Source organism: Oncorhynchus masou, chromosome 16 (genome assembly GCF_036934945.1).
Source record: "Oncorhynchus masou masou isolate Uvic2021 chromosome 16, UVic_Omas_1.1, whole genome shotgun sequence".
NCBI lineage: Eukaryota > Metazoa > Chordata > Actinopteri > Salmoniformes > Salmonidae > Oncorhynchus > Oncorhynchus masou.
In genome coordinates, this window is record NC_088227.1 from 55,871 (window position 1) to 73,062 (window position 17,192).

Genomic DNA, 17,192 nt, shown 5'->3' on the forward strand with positions numbered 1-17,192 from the left:
CTGCATGAGTGCTGCTGGCCCTGGGGAGCTACAGTTAATTGAGGGAACCATGAATGCCAACATGTACTGTGACATACTGAAGCAGAGCATGATTGTCCTGTGTGGCTCAGTCGGTAGAGCATGGCGCTTGCAACGCCAAGCGTCGTGGGTTCGATTCCCGCTGGGGCCACCCATTTGTAAAAGTAGTGGCCCCAGCCGACATGTAAGTCGCTTTGGACAAAAGCGTCTGCTAAATGGGATATATTATTATTATTATTATTATTATTGGGATATATTATGATCCCCTCCCTTCAGAGACTGGGCCGTAGGGCAGTATTCCAACATGATAAAGACCCCAAACACACCGTCAAGACGACCACTGCCTTGCTAAAGAAGCTGAGGGTAAAGGTGATGGACTGGCCAAGCATGTCTCCAGATCTAAACCCTATTGAGCATATGTGGGGCATCCTCAAACGGAAAGGTGGAGTGCAAGGTCTCTAACATCCACCAGCTCCGTGATGTCGTCATGGAGGAGTGGAAGAGGACTCCAGTGGCAACCTGTGAAGCTCTGGTGAACTCCATGCCCAAGAGGGTTAAGGCAGTGCTGGAAAATTATGGTGGCCACACAAAATATTGACACTTTGGGCCCAATTTTGACATTTTCACTTAGGGGTGTACTCACTTTTGTTGCCAGCGGTTTAGACATTAATGGCTGTGGGTTGAGTTATTTTGAGGGGACAGCAAATGTACACTGTTATACAAGCTGTACACTCACTACTTTACATTCTAGCAAAGTGTCATTTCTTCAGTGTTGTCACATGAAAAGATATACTCAAATATTTACAAAAATGTGAGGGGTGTACTCACTTTTATGATATACTGTATCCTACATTACTCACCTCATATGTATATACTGTATTCTATGCCATTTCTGCATCTTGCCTATGACGTACGGCCATTGCTCATCCATATATTTATATGTACATATTCCTTACATTTGTGTGTATAAGGTAGTTGATGTGAATTTATTAGATTACTGCATTGTCTGAACTAGAAGCACAAGCATTTCTCTACACTTGTATTAACATCTGCTAACCATGTGTATGTGACCAATAACATTTGATTTGACCCCGCAAGATTTGTCAGTTTTGTCAATTTATTCATTATCTTTTGTTTAAAACCCTCCTGTCAATGTTGAGTAAGGACACACACCTGATTACCCATATAGAAGTAGGATTGGTCTACCGGACAATAGTTCCTCAAAGTATTTTAGCAAAATATTTCCAGCTCTCACCCTTTTGATAACCACTCAGCATTGAAAGGGGAAAATGTATTGCTCTGATCCAGTGGAAATGTCATAAAATACCTGATTACTTCTTATTCTTTGCACAAATAGCCGACAGCTGTGTCTGTCTCGAACTCACTGGCGCGGGAAACTGAGGGCACAGAATACTTTATACAATGTTGCAAGCTTGCTATCTCCTTTCGGGCTGACCCAGTTGATAGTTGATACAATGTTTCCAGTTTGTTGTAGACAGGTCATTCGCAGCCAATGTGGGGTGGGGTTTCCTTCTAGTTAGTTTATATTGATGACTGGAACCCTCTAGTTATGACTTCGAGTCATTTGTGTGTCTTAATTATTTAATCAAACAGCATGCTTAAAGTATCAAATAAAATGTATTTATAAAGCCCTTCTTACATCAGCTGATATCTCAAAGTGCTGTACAGAAACCCAGCCTAAAACCCCAACAGCAAGCAATGCAGGAGTAGAAGCATGGTGGCTAGGAAAAACTCCCTAGAAAGGCCAGACCTAGGAAGAAACCAGGTTGTGAGGGGTGGCCAGTCCTCTTCTGGCTGTGCCGGGTGGAGATGATAATAGAACATGGTGTTCAAATGTTCATAGGTGACCAGCAGGGTCAAATAATAATAATCACAGTGGATGTCGAGGTAGCAACAGGTCAGCACCTCAGGAGTAAATGCCAGTTGGCTTTTCATAGCAAGTTCAGACAAGTTCAGTACATATAGTTGATTTTATAAAAACACATGGGGCGATTGGTAGAAAGAACAGATGACTCTTGGTTGACCAAGATGTTTTTTTAGTTGGGGACAGCACTAGAACATGATTTTGGGGCTCCAGAGTGGCACAGCAGACACTGCATCTCAGGGCTTGAAGCGTCACTACAGACACCCTGGTTCAAATCCAGGCTGTATCACAACCGGTCGTGATTGAGAGTTCCATAGGGCGGCGAAACAATTGGCCCAGCGTCATCCGGGGTAGGCAGTCATTGTAAATAAGAATTTGTTCTTAACTGACTTGCCTAGTTAAACAAAGGTTACATTTAAATAAATAAAAAATAGTGTTTCATGACAAACCATTTTTTACAAATCCGTCAAGGCACCAACTTTGAGAAGGGTTTAAAACAAAGGTTTCAAACCAATTCATGAATGTAATTGAATCTAGGTATGTCTTGCCTTTAATGTAAGGGCATGAAATATATATATATATATATACACACACTGCTCAAAAAAAATAAAGGAAACACTAAAATAACATCCTAGATTAGAATGAATGAAATATTCTTATTAAATACTTTTTTCTTTACATAGTTGAATGTGCTGACAACAAAATCACACAAAAATGATCAATGGAAATCAAATTTATCAACCCATGGAGGTCTGGATTTGGAGTCACACTCAAAATTAAAGTGGAAAACCACACTACAGGCTGATCCAACATTGATGTAATGTCCTTAAAACAAGTCAAAATGAGGCTCAGTAGTGTGTGGCCTCCACGTGCCTGTATGACCTCCCTACAACGCCTGGGCATGCTCCTGGGCATGCTCCACTTACTTCCCAAGTGGACAGTTTGATTTCACAGAAGTGTGATTGACTTGGAGCTACATTGTGTTGTTTAAGTGTTCCCTTTATTTTTTTGAGCAGTATATATATATATATATATCCTAGAAACCTGGTTAAACTATCATTATGACATCATGGATGAATTCTACAACATACTATATATCCTAGAAACCTGGTTAAACTATCATTATGACATCATGGATGAATTATACAATATACTATATATCCTAGAAACCTGGTTAAATTATCATTATGACATCATGGCTGAATTCTAAAATATACTATATGGCCTAGAAACCTGGTTAAACTATCATTGTGACATCAAGGCTGAATTCTAGAATATACTATATGGCCTAGAATCCTGGTTAAATTATCATTATGACATCATGGATGGCCAGTCCTTGTATTCACCATGTAGTGAATTCAGGGGGTAGCCCTGAGCTGAACTGAAACCTAGGTCCAGCGACTGTCAAGCCAACACCTTATAACTGTTATGTTACATTTCTCCAGCCCCCATCCTTCAGCTGTTTACCAAACCAAGACTCTGGGCAGCCATTTTGTTGCTGTTTAAAAACTAGGTTTCCCCTTTAAAAACCCACACATCAATCAACCAACCACACATCAGTTAAACAACTGCAGTGTTTGTGCCTCTGTATTTAATTAAGACAGTACTTACTAGTGTTAATCAGGGCCCGGTTTCTCAAAGCCATCTTACGGCTAAGTTCATCATTAGAACCATTGGATGCCTTAAGATGCGTTTGAGAAACAGGGACCAGAAATCTAGTTTCCTCCTTTTTGCATGTGACAGTCATCTCCCCATCCTTCTCTTTCTCTTCCTCCTCCTCCTTTTTCACTCTGAACGCGTCCTCTTCTTTCACTGAAACATCTTTCTCTTCTTCTTTCACTGTAACAGCCTCACCCTCTACTTGTTTTACTGCGACATCCTCTTCTTCCTCCTCTTCTTTCACAACAACGTTCAACCAAAGACCTTTCTCCGTCCAGCAGACCTCCTCTTCTGTAGCAGGAGGAGAGAACCTTAGTGAGCTCATGGTAAGGAATGTTAGCTAGCTAGGCTAATACTAACTTAACCAGCACGCCGGTTGACTAACAGCAGCAACACCGTAAATATGAAATGAAATCGGATAACTAACTAGACGACAGAATTGGGTTTAAAACACAGTGGCCAATATACACGAACGTGTCTAAAGAGCTTTATTGGTTCGGCTATTTTGTCTAGCAAGCTACCGAGGTGGCTGACGAAGTGTTGCTGCTGTTGAAAGAAGCGTTCCGTCCACTAGAATATACGTCACACTAGCATCATTGCCTTAAAGTCGCACATGGTCATCTGCTGAGTGGAGTGGGTAACGCAGTTGAGTAGCATGTTTATTTTATCTTCAGACAAGTTAAAGTGTAGGAAGCATGAGTTTTTTTCTCACCAGAGTAACAATACAGTGTGGTTAAAGACTTAGTAACTGAGTTGTAATAACGAAATGGTTACCTGTAAGCACAAACAGTTATGTTTTTGCATGATTTCATATTTATTCACTTATTTCCAGATATCTGCTAAACTACTAATGCACTATTTCTCAACGTAATATGGAGGATCTACTCTGAGCTACGGAGTTTGTATGCTAGCTCAAACTTGCAAAAGTTAGCCACACCTCATGCTTTCATATACTGCGTGGTTGTGATATCTCGTGGGAACGCATTAGAATGGTAGGCTCCGGTGCCTTCTTGCCAGTAGGGATGTTACTTTTGATACCGGAGCAACGAGGTATGCGTCGAAATCGCAAAGCAGTATATTTCAAAGCTGTGTGCTGATGCCTGTATCACTTTATCAGCAGCACGTGATCAATGACGTCCGAAGCTTAATTTCATCGAACAACCACCAGATTGGTTTGGTATTGGACTTGTTCGACACTGCAGGCGACTGACAACTGACTGATCTACAAATCATCTTACATCATAAATAACTATGCATTATTATTTATAAATCAGTCAGCCAGTGACCATTTACCCACAATGCAGCATGGATTTGATGCTCTCGAACATGGAAAGTGGTTTAGTAGATGACATAAAGGCGATGCTGCGCACGTGCTACGGTGTGGGACGTCATTCTATAAAAATGACATAAAGGCTATGCTGCGCAGGTGCTACGGTGTGGGACGTCATCTATAATAATGACATAAAGGCTATGCTGCGCAGGTGCTACGGTGTGGGACGTCATCTATAATAATGACATAAAGGCTATGCTGCGCAGGTGCTACGGTGTGGGTTGTCATCTATAATAATGATATAAAGGCTATGCTGCTACGGTGTGGGTTTTCATCTATAATGATGACATGAAAGCTATGCTGCTACGTGCTACGGTGTGGGTTGTCATCTATAATAATGACATAAAGGCTATGCTGCTACGTGCTACGGTGTGGGTTGTCATCTATAATAATGATATAAAGGCTATGCTGCTATGGTGTGGGACTGTCGTCTATAATAATGACAAAGGCTATGCTGCTACGGTGTGGGATGTCATCTATGTGGCTGTTATAAATTCTATGTTTCTCAAAGCCTTGAGTAATGAACCTATTTTTGACACAATTGCCTGGAAAGCGTCAATGCTTCAAGAATCTTTGTTCCCCCATCACTACTTTTCAGCAAATTCTCTGTGAAGTAGACTATGGGAGTTTTGTAACTTTTACAACATTGGCTTACTGCTAGCGCACTAGCTGACTGACATCTGGAACCTATTTTGGATTTGGGGGATTTTCCCTGCCATCAATCTGTGTCTGCTCTTTTGATCTGCAGTCATGTTTTAGTTTGGTTTTGTTAATCGGGTTCTAACTGGTCTCCGGTAGTTGGGCTCCAGCTCGCTGACCATAGCTAGTTGGCTATATAGCTAATGTTAGCTGGCTGGCTAAGATAACTGCATATACAGTGGGGCAAAAACGTATTTAGTCAGCCACCAATTGTGCAAGTTCTCCCACTTAAAAGGATGAGAGAGGCCTGCAATTTTCATCATAGGTACACTTCAACTATGAAAGACAAAATGAAAAAAAAATCCAGAAAATCACATTGTAGGATTTTTTATGAATTTATTTGCAAATTATGGTGGAAAATAAGTATTTGATTACCTACAAACAAGCAAGATTTCTGGCTCTCACAGACCTGTAACTTCTTCTTTAAGAGGCTCCTCTGTCCTCCACTCGTTACCTGTATTAATGGCACCTGTTTGAACTTGTTATCAGTATAAAAGACACCTGTCCACAATCTCAAACAGTCACACTCCAAACTCCACTATGGCCAAGACCAAATAGCTGTCAAAGAACACCAGAAACAAAATTGTAGACCTGCACCAGGCTGGGAAGACTGAATCTGCAATAGGTAAGCAGCTTGGTTTGAAGAAATCAACTGTGGGAGCAATTATTAGGAAATGGAAGACATACAAGACCACTGATAATCTCCCTCGATCTTGGGCTCCATGCAAGATCTCACCCCGTGGGGTCAAAATGATCACAAGAACAGTGAGTAAAAATCCCAGAACCACACGGGGGGACCTAGTGAATGACCTGCAGAGAGCTGGGAGCAAAGTAACAAAGCCTACCATCATTAACACACTCTGGCGCCAGGGACTCAAATCCTGCAGTGCCAGACGTGTCCCCCTGCTTAAGCCAGTACATGTCCAGGCCCATCTGAAGTTTGCTAGAGAGCATTTTGATGATCCAGAAGAAGATTGGGAGAATGTCATATGGTCAGATCAAACCAAAATATAACTTTATGGTAAAAACTCAACTCGTCGTGTTTGGAGGACAAAGAATGCTGAGTTGCATCCAAAGAACAACATACGTACTGTGAAGCATGGGGATGGAAGCATCATGCTTTGGGGCTGTTTTTCTGCAAAGGGACAGGACGACTGATCCGTGTAAAGGAAAGAATGAATGGGGCCATGTATCGTGAGATTTTGAGTGAAAACCTTCTTCCATCAGCAAGGGCATTGAAGATGAAACGTGGCTGGGTCTTTCAGCATGACAATGATCCCAAACACACCACCCGGGCAACAAAGGAGTGGCTTTGTAAGAAGCATTTCAAGGTCCTGGAGTGGCCTAGCCAGTCTCCAGATCTCAACCCCATAGAAAATCTTTGGAGGGAGTTGAAAGTCTGTGTTGCCCAGCAACAGCCCCAAAACATCACTGCTCTCGAGGAGATCTGCATGGAGGAATGGGCCAAAATACAAGCAACAGTGTGTGGAAAAACTTGTGAAGACTTACAGAAAACATTTGACTTCTGTCATTGCCAACAAAGGGTATATAACAAAGTATTGAGATAAACTTTTGTTATTGACCAAATACTTATTTTCTACCTTAATTTTCAAATAAATTCATTAAAAAACCTACAATGTGATTTTCTGGATTTTTTCCCCCTCATTTTGTCTGTCATAGTTGAAGTGTGGGAGAACTTGCACAATTGGTGGCTGACTAAATACTTTTTTGCCCCACTGGAGCTAACCCCTAACCTTAACCCCTACCTTAACCATTTTAAATGTCAACTTCAATGGGCTCGGGATGTCCCAAGGATGTATCTCTACCTGAAAATACATGATCTAAGTGATGGATAGTTGGTATTCAGCAGTCATAAAGCCTTATTTACTTTAATGAACTATTAAAGTTGTGATTTTGTCAGACAGCAACTCTACACTTTGTTGACTGACTGATCCATCCCTCCTCAGCCTTCCTCTCTTCTGAAGACCCAGTGAGGGTGGAGCTCAGTCACAGAGCTGTTGAGGGACTGGTTAGAAAGAACACTTCTACAGCCAGAGAGGTGAGAGGTCACACATGGTTTAGATGGTAAATATGTATGCCCCCTTAGCGGTTCATCACGTAAGCAAAAGGGAATATGTTCCATCTATGTTTATTTACATTAGTGCAAGTTCCCCCCAGGCACACACATATTTGTTCTTTGTTATTACCTGAGCCACTGCCTGTTCACCCCACTATCATCCAGAAGTCATCCTTCTTCGTTGTCTGTTTGTTTTGTCTTATTAGTTTTACCTGTGTCCTGTTGTATGGCTTAATGGGCTTCATTATTTAAAGTACGTGTACCCGCCCTTGTTTTTTGCGGGATTGTATTCATGTTACGTGTGTGCGTTAGGTAGAGGTGTTCTTGTTTCTGGATGTGGCACCCTGTGGTTTGGGTGGTCCACATTATTGTCCACACCTTGTGTTTTGGGCTTGCTATTTTTTGTGCCGCATTAAAGTGCACCTTTTCCCAGTGCAACTCTGCGCCTGATTCCTTCCTCACCCACCTAGTCCCGCATGACAAATGTTTTGTTTTCGAAATGATCGTTTCTGGATTTGACCATATTAATGACCTAAGGCTCGTATTTTTGTGTGTTATTATGTAATAATTAAGTCTAATGATTTGATATTTGATAGAGCAGCCTGACTGAGCGGTGGTTGGCAGCAGCAGGCTCATAAGCATTCATTCAAACAGCACTTTCGTGGGTTTTCCAGCAGATCTTCGCTGTGCTTCAAGCATTGAGCTGTTTATGACTGTTTATGACTGTTTGTGCCTATCAACTCCCGAGATTAGGCTGGTGTAAATGTCGATCCTTCAAACACAGCCAAGCTGTCTTCATCAGTGTATAATCACAAACACTGCGGGACGACTTGTTTATATAGTGTCAAAAGACACAGGTGTCTGTAATCATGGCCAAGAGTGGCCTAATATCATTGGTTAATAATCAAATATTAAAATGTCATACAAAAAACAGCATACAAACAAATGGATAACATACAATCATAGATTAATTTGACTACACAAGCTTACAAACAATTACAACGGCAAAGTCACAATAATCACAAGAATGGCTTCAGGTCAAAGTCTACGTTGAGACCGAAGGGCGCAAGGGTCTTTAAATTAAAGACCTTGACAATAAATTATCAAGGTCACCCCTTCTCCTAGGGAGGGTGACATGTTCGATGCCAATGTAACGCAGAGACGAAATTGAGTGGCCTGCCTCCAAGCAGTGGGCCCAACTGGATAAGTAAATTTTTTACACCTGATGGTGCTATGATGCTCTGAGATACGTACTTTTAATTCGCGCTTTGTTTTACCTACATCATTTTTACCACAAGGACAAGTTATAAGGTAAATAACTGCCTTAGTGGAGCAGGTAATAACACCTTTGATTGGGATCGATTTCCCTGTTTGTGTTTGTTTGAAGGATCGACATTTATAAGTGCCATTACATTGAGCACAGCCATTACATTTGTAATTTCCATCCAGTATGGGCGCAAATAGACGTTGTTCAGGAATATCTTGGGTTGGTAAATCAGAGTTTACCAATTGGTCTCTGAGGTTTCTGCCCCGCGAGAATACGACCAAGGGAAGGTCCGAAAACACATTACCGAGACTATCATCGGATTTTAGGATGTGCCAATGTTTGTGAACAATTCCCTTAATTTGTTCAGAGCACTTTGAGTAGCGGGTAGTTAGAACGCAAGAATGCGTCTTTTTGCAAGACTGACATTGAAAAGGTCATGTCTCGTTTTGTCTTGAATTTTCTCAATGGCAATATTAATCTGATCATTCTTGTAGCCCCTCTCCTTGAACTTTCTTTGCGTCTCAGCCATATTTCTGTCGAAATCTGATTGTTTTTTGCATATTCTTTTGATTCGACAGAATTGGCTGTAGGGCAAACTATTTTTTCAAGGGAAGTGGGAGACGACTATCGGCCCTCAACAAACTGTTACGATCAGTAGGCTTCCTGTAAAGATCAGTGTATAGAACATTATCTTCAGACAAGATCAGAAGATCAAGAAAACTGATTTGACATGTATCAGATTGCATAGTAAATCTCAGACGCTCAGAACAGGAGTTAAGAAAAGCATGGAACGCCTGGAGCTGTTTTGCATCACCCCTCCATAGAACAAAAATATCATCAATATACCATTTCCAAATAATGATGTGAGGCAAGAAAGCATTTTTGAGAGGATTGAAAATAGACTGTTTCTCCATGTAACCCACATACAAATTAGCATAGTTAGGAGCCATGGGGGATCCCATAGCAGTACCTTTCGTCTGAATAAAGAAATCATTTAGAAACATGAAATAGTAATGCTTGAGTACTATTTCAGCCAATGTTACAATGCATGCACTGGAAGGTAGTTCATTAGGGTCACGTTGCAGAAGAAAATGTTCCATAGCTTCAATACCGCCCTCGTGTGGAATATTAGTGTATAATGACTCAACATCAAAAGTAACTAACAAGGTATTCTCAGGGAGAGGATCAAGAGATTCAATGATAGAGATCTTACTGCTGGTGTCCTTTACAAAGGAGGGGAGCTGTTCTGCGAGTGGTCTAATAAAAAAGTAAACAAAAGTAGATAGAGGGGCCGTTACTGCATCAATGCCCGCTACAATAGGCCGCCCTGGAGTTTGTGTAACATTCTTGTGTAATTTCGGCAAAGTATAGAAAGTGGAAATTTTAGGGTGTTGATTAGCCAAAAAAGCATGTTCTTTTGACACTATATAAACAAGTCATCCCGCAGTGTTTGTGATTATACCCTGATGAAGACAGCTTGGCTGTCGAAACGTTGGTAATTCATTGAAAGGGGTGTATCTTGGCTATAAAAGACCTTTGTACTTTTGTCTCAGTGCTCTCAACGAATCATCTGGGGGTGATTCGTCGACCATCCATCATTTATTGTAGAGCACTCAATTGATTAACTTTGTGTACGTTGTATTGCCCTGCTCCCTTAAGTGAATAAGGATTTAGTTTAAGTAAAGCTCTGACTTGTGTGATAAGTTTGTCTCATTTGATATTAAAGAAATTAACAACCACATATGGGGATGTGAATCTTGACTTGGAGACTGACGACCTGGGTAAATGACCTGGCTCCTGATAACCTGGGTAAATGGTGCATGAGGGATCCCTTTAACTTGGCCACACTTCGGGAGTGGATACCACAACTCAAACCTAGTTTAAAAAAGAGGTGCGCGATACACGGAAAGTGTCGTTTTTTTTAGAAAAGCGTGTGTGTTCCTGTGTGAGGGGGGCACCTTGGAGGTGTAAACAGGGCCCAGTCAGTAGGCTCTGAGTGTGTATTCCTGTGTGGAGGTGTAAACTGGGCCCAGTCAGCTATCTGTGTGAACTGGATGAAAACTAGAATCTGTGTTTACTAGTTAAGACTATTTATGATACAGTATAAACTAGTAAGGTGCACCTGTAATTATTTGAAAAATGTGATTGTTTTAAACCTGTACCCCATTTTAGAAGTATTGAAAGATGTAAATGTATGAGTTGCATTATCCTAGGAACTAACCATGAGATAGAAATGTGAAAATATTCCTGCAGGTTAAAATATTGTTGAAAACCAACTAATTGATTAGATATGTTTGAGAATAGCATTGTGTGACTGTGATATGAGAGTTGTGTGACTGGGGAAATGAGTCTTAATCTGTCACACCCTGACCTTAGTGTTCTTTGTTATTATTATTTTGTAGTGTTCACGTTTATGGTCTTATTAAACATGTTGAACTCTAACCACGCTGCGCTTTGGTCCGATCCTTCGTCCACAGAAGAAAGACGTTACATAATCTGACGTTTGGATAGTAACATATTGAAATATGCTTAATCAGATGATTGAAATTTGGATAATAACTGTGATATTTTAGAAAGCAGCGGAAGGTCTACAGTTCCTGGGAAGCTTGATTTTGCTCTGGTCTCTGGGAGTTTAGAAAACTGTTGACGATCCGGTCATTGTCCCGTAAACAAACAAATATAACATAAAAAATATCCAATAAATGTCGTTCCACTTCATGATTGTGTCCCACTTGTTGTTGATTCTTCACAAAAAATACAGTTTTATATCTTTATGTTTGAAGCCTGAAATGTGGCAAAAGGTCGCAAAGTTCAAGGGGGCCGAATACTTTCGCAAGGCACTGTAACAAATATTCAGCTGTAGTTTTACATAAGCATGCACACCTATGTTTATGAAGAAACGGATGATTGGTGCATAGGCAGACCTTGTCACGGACATAAAGGCCACGCAGGTCCTCATTGAAGAGGTAGGGCAAGAGCAGGATCGCTGCTGTGGTCTCCAGTCCTTGTAAAGTAAAGCAATGATCTTACTACACTTGCTAATTTTATTACAAAATACATTAGAGAAAGGGAAGGAATACCTCTTCTGTATTGTCCTTCAGGGACTGTCAAAATAGCAGGATGATGTCCTCACCCCTGCCTCGCCTCTCTACCTCTGATAATTCAAGGACTATCTTTTTGTCTATATCCATTCCATGGACTTATTTCTGAGAAGATCTGAAAATATCATTTGCACACATTTTGTATGCGGAATCCCTAGCCATAACAAGTTTTAAGGAAGTGATTGAGGTGGAAACTGGTTATTGGGATTCTAACCTATGTTTAGAATGGATTCAGTATAAAGCTAGATCAGTAGCGAAAGAAGAATGTTAGGCCTGCGCCTCAGCAAAACCTCAGTTCATAACCATTCCCTTTCCATTTGATGGAATTGTTCACCTAGGGGAATGGCCTGTATGGTAAAGCTGTTCAAGAGGGCAGGGAGCTGAACAATGACAGTTGCATTGATCTGTGATATCAGTCTCCAGGTGCCGATAACATCCAGACTTCCCCCTTTCACAGTTACAGGAGGATATTATTATTGTATGGCTCGCTACACCACACACGGATGGGACGTAGGGGAAGTAAGAACATAGAACTTGCCATAGGAAAGAGTCTTTACTCTTACCCAGAGTCAGGTAGAATAGTGAGAAGGAGTGCTCTGCCAGGATCTTTTGACAATAGAGTTTACATTGATAGCATTGGAGTTCCAAGGGGGTTACCTGATGAGTTCTGGATTGGAACCAAGCATTTATGGTGATAACTGCTGCAACTAGGTTGATGGGATGACAGAATAGAATAGTATTGGATATGTCACAGGCTGAAAAGGGTGGGGGGGTGTATGAGGTTCTGAGCAGAATGTTGTAATTTCATCCCCGATAACACGGCTCCGGATGGATCAGTGACCAAGGCCCTGGCTGGTTTAACCACACTAGCTCACGGGCTGGCAGAAAACTCTGGGGTGGATACTTCTCTGACTAATTGGATTGACAGTATGTTTGGAAAATGGAAAAATGTCATGATCACTGTATTGTGGGCTACCTTCACCTGTGTGACTGTGTTAGTTTTGTGCAGATGATTCCGGTGTGAAAGGTTCTTATTTCCAAGACTCTGGAGAAATCAATGACACAACAGATGGTGAGATATGGACCGATTCCAAGCTCTGACCAATGGAATGATGAATACAAGCCTCAGATCTAGTAGATGAGTGAATCCGTATCCTTCACATAGAGAAGCCTGTTTGATGAGACCATTTTGATGTTTAGAGATTCTAGGTTGTATCTTGTTTTGATGCTGGAATGTTTCTGATGAAGATGGTAACGAAAATCCTGATAAGAAGAGTTATGATTCTGATGTAGGCCTACAGCAGCCAATGTAAATGCATAACAATAAATATTTCTAATAAAAATAGATGAGCTTTTTAATATTCTAATAAAAAATAGAGGTGTGATTGGATGTATAAGATTTAGTCATAGGCTGGAAAATAGTTTTTTTTAAATTCTTTATACAATAAATGTGTCTTTCTTTTAAACTTTGTATTCTGAGTTTGACACCTGAAAATCATTGGGTTTTTATATTTATGGCACCCTTGCGGGTGTCAAAAGGGGGAATCAAAAACTCCCGTTTATATGAATGATAATCAACAAAGGGACGTGCATCACTTCATGTATTCACAAAATAAAGGTTTAAAGTTCCTGGGTTCATCAGCAACCTAGTATATCGGATGGTGTGGTTACACCCCCCGGGGGTGTAAAAAGGGGGATTGTGAGGTTCTGTGTTATGCACTCTAGCCCGTTACCATATCATATATGATTGAATATTATTTGCTGTTGGCTTGTGTGGGTGTATGTGTTGTGCAACATAGCTGACTTGTGACATTGTGTAGCATAGTGTGAATTGCAACTAATCTAGGGTGTCAACAGTTTCAGGGCCATGGACTTTCTCATGATGGAAAAATACAGAATAACATAACAGGAACTGTGCAATGAGTTGTGGGGACACATACAGAACGTAGTGTAGCAAACAGACTGTCTTTTAGAACTCAAACTTAGCAATGACAGGAACCAGATGTGTGATAACGGTATCTAGGGTTTGAGCGCATAGATATTCTACACAGCAACAGTTACATCTATCACCTGGAGTGCCTAGGGGCTGGGACCAGCTCGTGCGCCAACAATCAACGATAGGTTGAGTAAGTTTAAACCACACTTGACCTCTACTCTGACAGGCCGGCTCGGAAGCAGGAACTACTTCTGTCAGAGTATTAAAGAAGATACCGTTAGGGTGTTGGCCAGTTCTCTGTTTGCCCTGCGAGGTGTGACAGAGAGCCCGTATATACGAAGTCCGCATTTACCATTTATTGCTTGAGTTTAATAAATACTTAAAGGAAAATTGATGACTCTGAATTACATTCTATCCTGATACCAGATTAGATTGACGCAATAGTATTGTACATGTAACGTTATGCCCCCTTGTGAGTTAATAGTATTGCATGCTGTAGCAGGCTATATAAAGAGGAAGACCTCCTTTGACGATTCAGTTCATTGTAACATCTCGTCTGGACAGGTCACCGTCCTTAATTAGTTAGTCAGTTAGTTCACGAAGCTAACGTTAGCTAGTTCATTATCACAAAAGTGAGAACTGCTCTAGATTGGAAACTTACGTTAATGAGTGTAAAGTCATGTTGGCTTTATGGAAACGATATACAATATATGGGAAAGAATATAGTTCAGGAAACAACCCAAACCTAGATCTGCCTAGTTAGGACATAACATTAGCTAGTTAGCTAACGGTACTGTACTGTAGCTCATACAACGCCGACGGTCAAACCGTTTCTAATATTTACGCTAATTAGCTATAGTAACGTTATGGAAGCTATTCACAGAAAACCATCATTGTCTTCGTTATTCATTATTATGTTATATTATATAATTTATTTTGATACATATTCAGAGCCAAACATCAACCCAACTTACCTTTTTAACTGTTGTCGCATCCAAACTAGTCACCATCGTTTTCAGCTGAAATTGCGAAATTCCCGGAAGAACAACGGAGGTTCCTCGATGAACCCACCTTCTAACAAGTTATTTGAAAAACCTTTTGGGGCTGTTTTTCATTGACCAAGAACCCTACGGTTCTTAGGGGATCTGAGAACAACTCCAGTTGAACCCTTCATTTTTAGAGTGTAGTCGGCTCTATTTACTCTCAGATTCAAACATGCTGATTAGCATCAACGATGAAGTCAGCTGCTGCTGCTCCAATACAGTATGAGGTGAGACATTGAACTGATGTTGAATTGGGCAGTCAGCTGCTGCTGCTCCAATACAGTATGGGGTGAGACGGTGAACTGATGTTGAGCCGGGTGGTCAGCTGCTTCTTCTCCAATACAGTATGAGGTGAGACGGTGAACGGATGTTGCCCCGGGCAGTCAGCTGCTGCTGCTCCAACGCAGTGTGAGGTGAGACGGTGAACTGACGTTGAACCGGGCGGTCAGCTGCTTCTGCTCCAATACAGTATTAGGTGAGACGGTGAACTGATGTTGATTTGGGCAGTCAGCTGCTGCTGCTCCAATACTGTATGAGGTGAGATGGTGAACTGACGTTGAACCGGGCAGTCAGCTGCTCCTGCTCTAATACAGTATGAGGTGAGATGGTGAACTGACGTTGAACCGGGCAGTCAGCTGCTCCTGCTCTAATACAGTATGAGGTGAGACGGTGAACTGATGTTGAACCGGGCAGTCAGATGCTGCTGCTCCAATACTGTATGAGGTGAGATGGTGAACTGACGTTGAACCGGGCAGTCAGCTGCTCCTGCTCTAATACAGTATGAGTTGAGATGGTGAACTGATGTTGAACCGGGCAGTCAGATGCTGCTGCTCCAATACTGTATGAGGTGAGACGGTGAACCGATGTTGAACTGGGCAGTCAGTCATTCATTCTGTACTATGAGTCTATCAAATCAAATCAAATGGAATTTTATCTTACAGTGAAATGCTTATTTTACAAGCCCCTAACCAACAATGCAGTTTAAAAAAGTATGAATAAGAAATAAAAGGACAAGTAATTAAAGAGTAGAAGTTAAATAACAATAGCTAGACTATATACAGGGGTTACCGGTACAGAGTCAATGTGCGGGGGCACTGGTTAGTCAAGGTAATTGAGGTAATATGTACATGTAGGTAGAGTTATTAAAGTGACTATGCATAGATGATAACAGAGAGTGGGGCGGAGCCTTCCTCTGACACCGTCTGGTATAGAGGTCCTGGATGGCAGGAAGCTTGGCCCAAGTAATGTACTGGGCTGTACGCACTCCCCTCTGTAATGCCTTGCGGTCGGAGGTAGAGCAGTTTCCAAACCAGGCCCGGATGCAACCATACATGATGCTCTCGATGATGCAGCTGTAGAACCTTTTGAGGATCTGAGGACCCATGCCAAATCTTTTCAGTCTCCTGAGGGGGAATAGGTTTTGTCATGCCCTCTTCACAACTTTTCTTGGTGTGCTTGGACCATGATAGTTTGTTAATAAAGTGGACACCAAGGAACTTGACGCTCTCTACCCGGTGATGAGAATGGGGGTGTGCTCGGTCTTCCTTTTCCTGTAGTCCACAATCATCTCCTTTGTCTTGATCACTTTGAGGGAGTGGTTGTTTTCCTGGCACCACACGGACAGGTCTCTGACCTCCTCCCTATAGGCCTGATCACTAACAACGACAAGACAGCTTATCACTGTTATGGCATCGGAAAACTTAATGATGGTGTTGGAGTTGTGCCTGGCCGTGCAGTCATGAGTGAACAGGGAGTACAGGAGGGGGCTGAGCACGCACCCCTGAGTTGAGGATCAGCGTGGCAGATGTGTTGTTACCTAGGTTTTAAAAACATGAGCTGGTGCACACCCAGAAAAATAGTTTGTGTGGAGGTGCTGACTAACGGTGAATAAACTATCAAAATAAAGAAAGTCGCACACTCCATATATAAACTCCCAGCAATTGAATGGGTATTTACCACCGTTTCGGCATCACTGTGCCTTCCTCAGGGTAATGTCATGAATACTTGAACCAGGTTATGTAGACAGTGCAATTAATGTAACCAGTGACCGTAGTGAGGGGTGTGTCATAATGACTAAGTTAATTAAAATGAATTTGTGAAATTGTTAAAAAAATAGTATATTGCATATTAAATATATTACACTATTGTTATCATATAGAAACATCATGGAATATTGT

The 17,192-nt window shown here is 41.4% G+C and overlaps 1 protein-coding gene across 1 annotated transcript in view; it reads right to left on the minus strand.

Moving 5' to 3' along the window:
- Positions 1-17,192, minus strand: part of LOC135557333 (zinc finger protein 664-like) — a 42,682-nt gene that overhangs the window by 10,337 nt on the left and 15,153 nt on the right. Inside the window, exon 1 of the mRNA XM_064990515.1 lies at positions 3,515-4,122. Coding sequence (XP_064846587.1) covers positions 3,515-3,887 — 373 coding nt within the window. The 5' untranslated portion in view covers positions 3,888-4,122. Of the gene's footprint in view, positions 1-3,514 lie in introns of the transcript that reaches the window.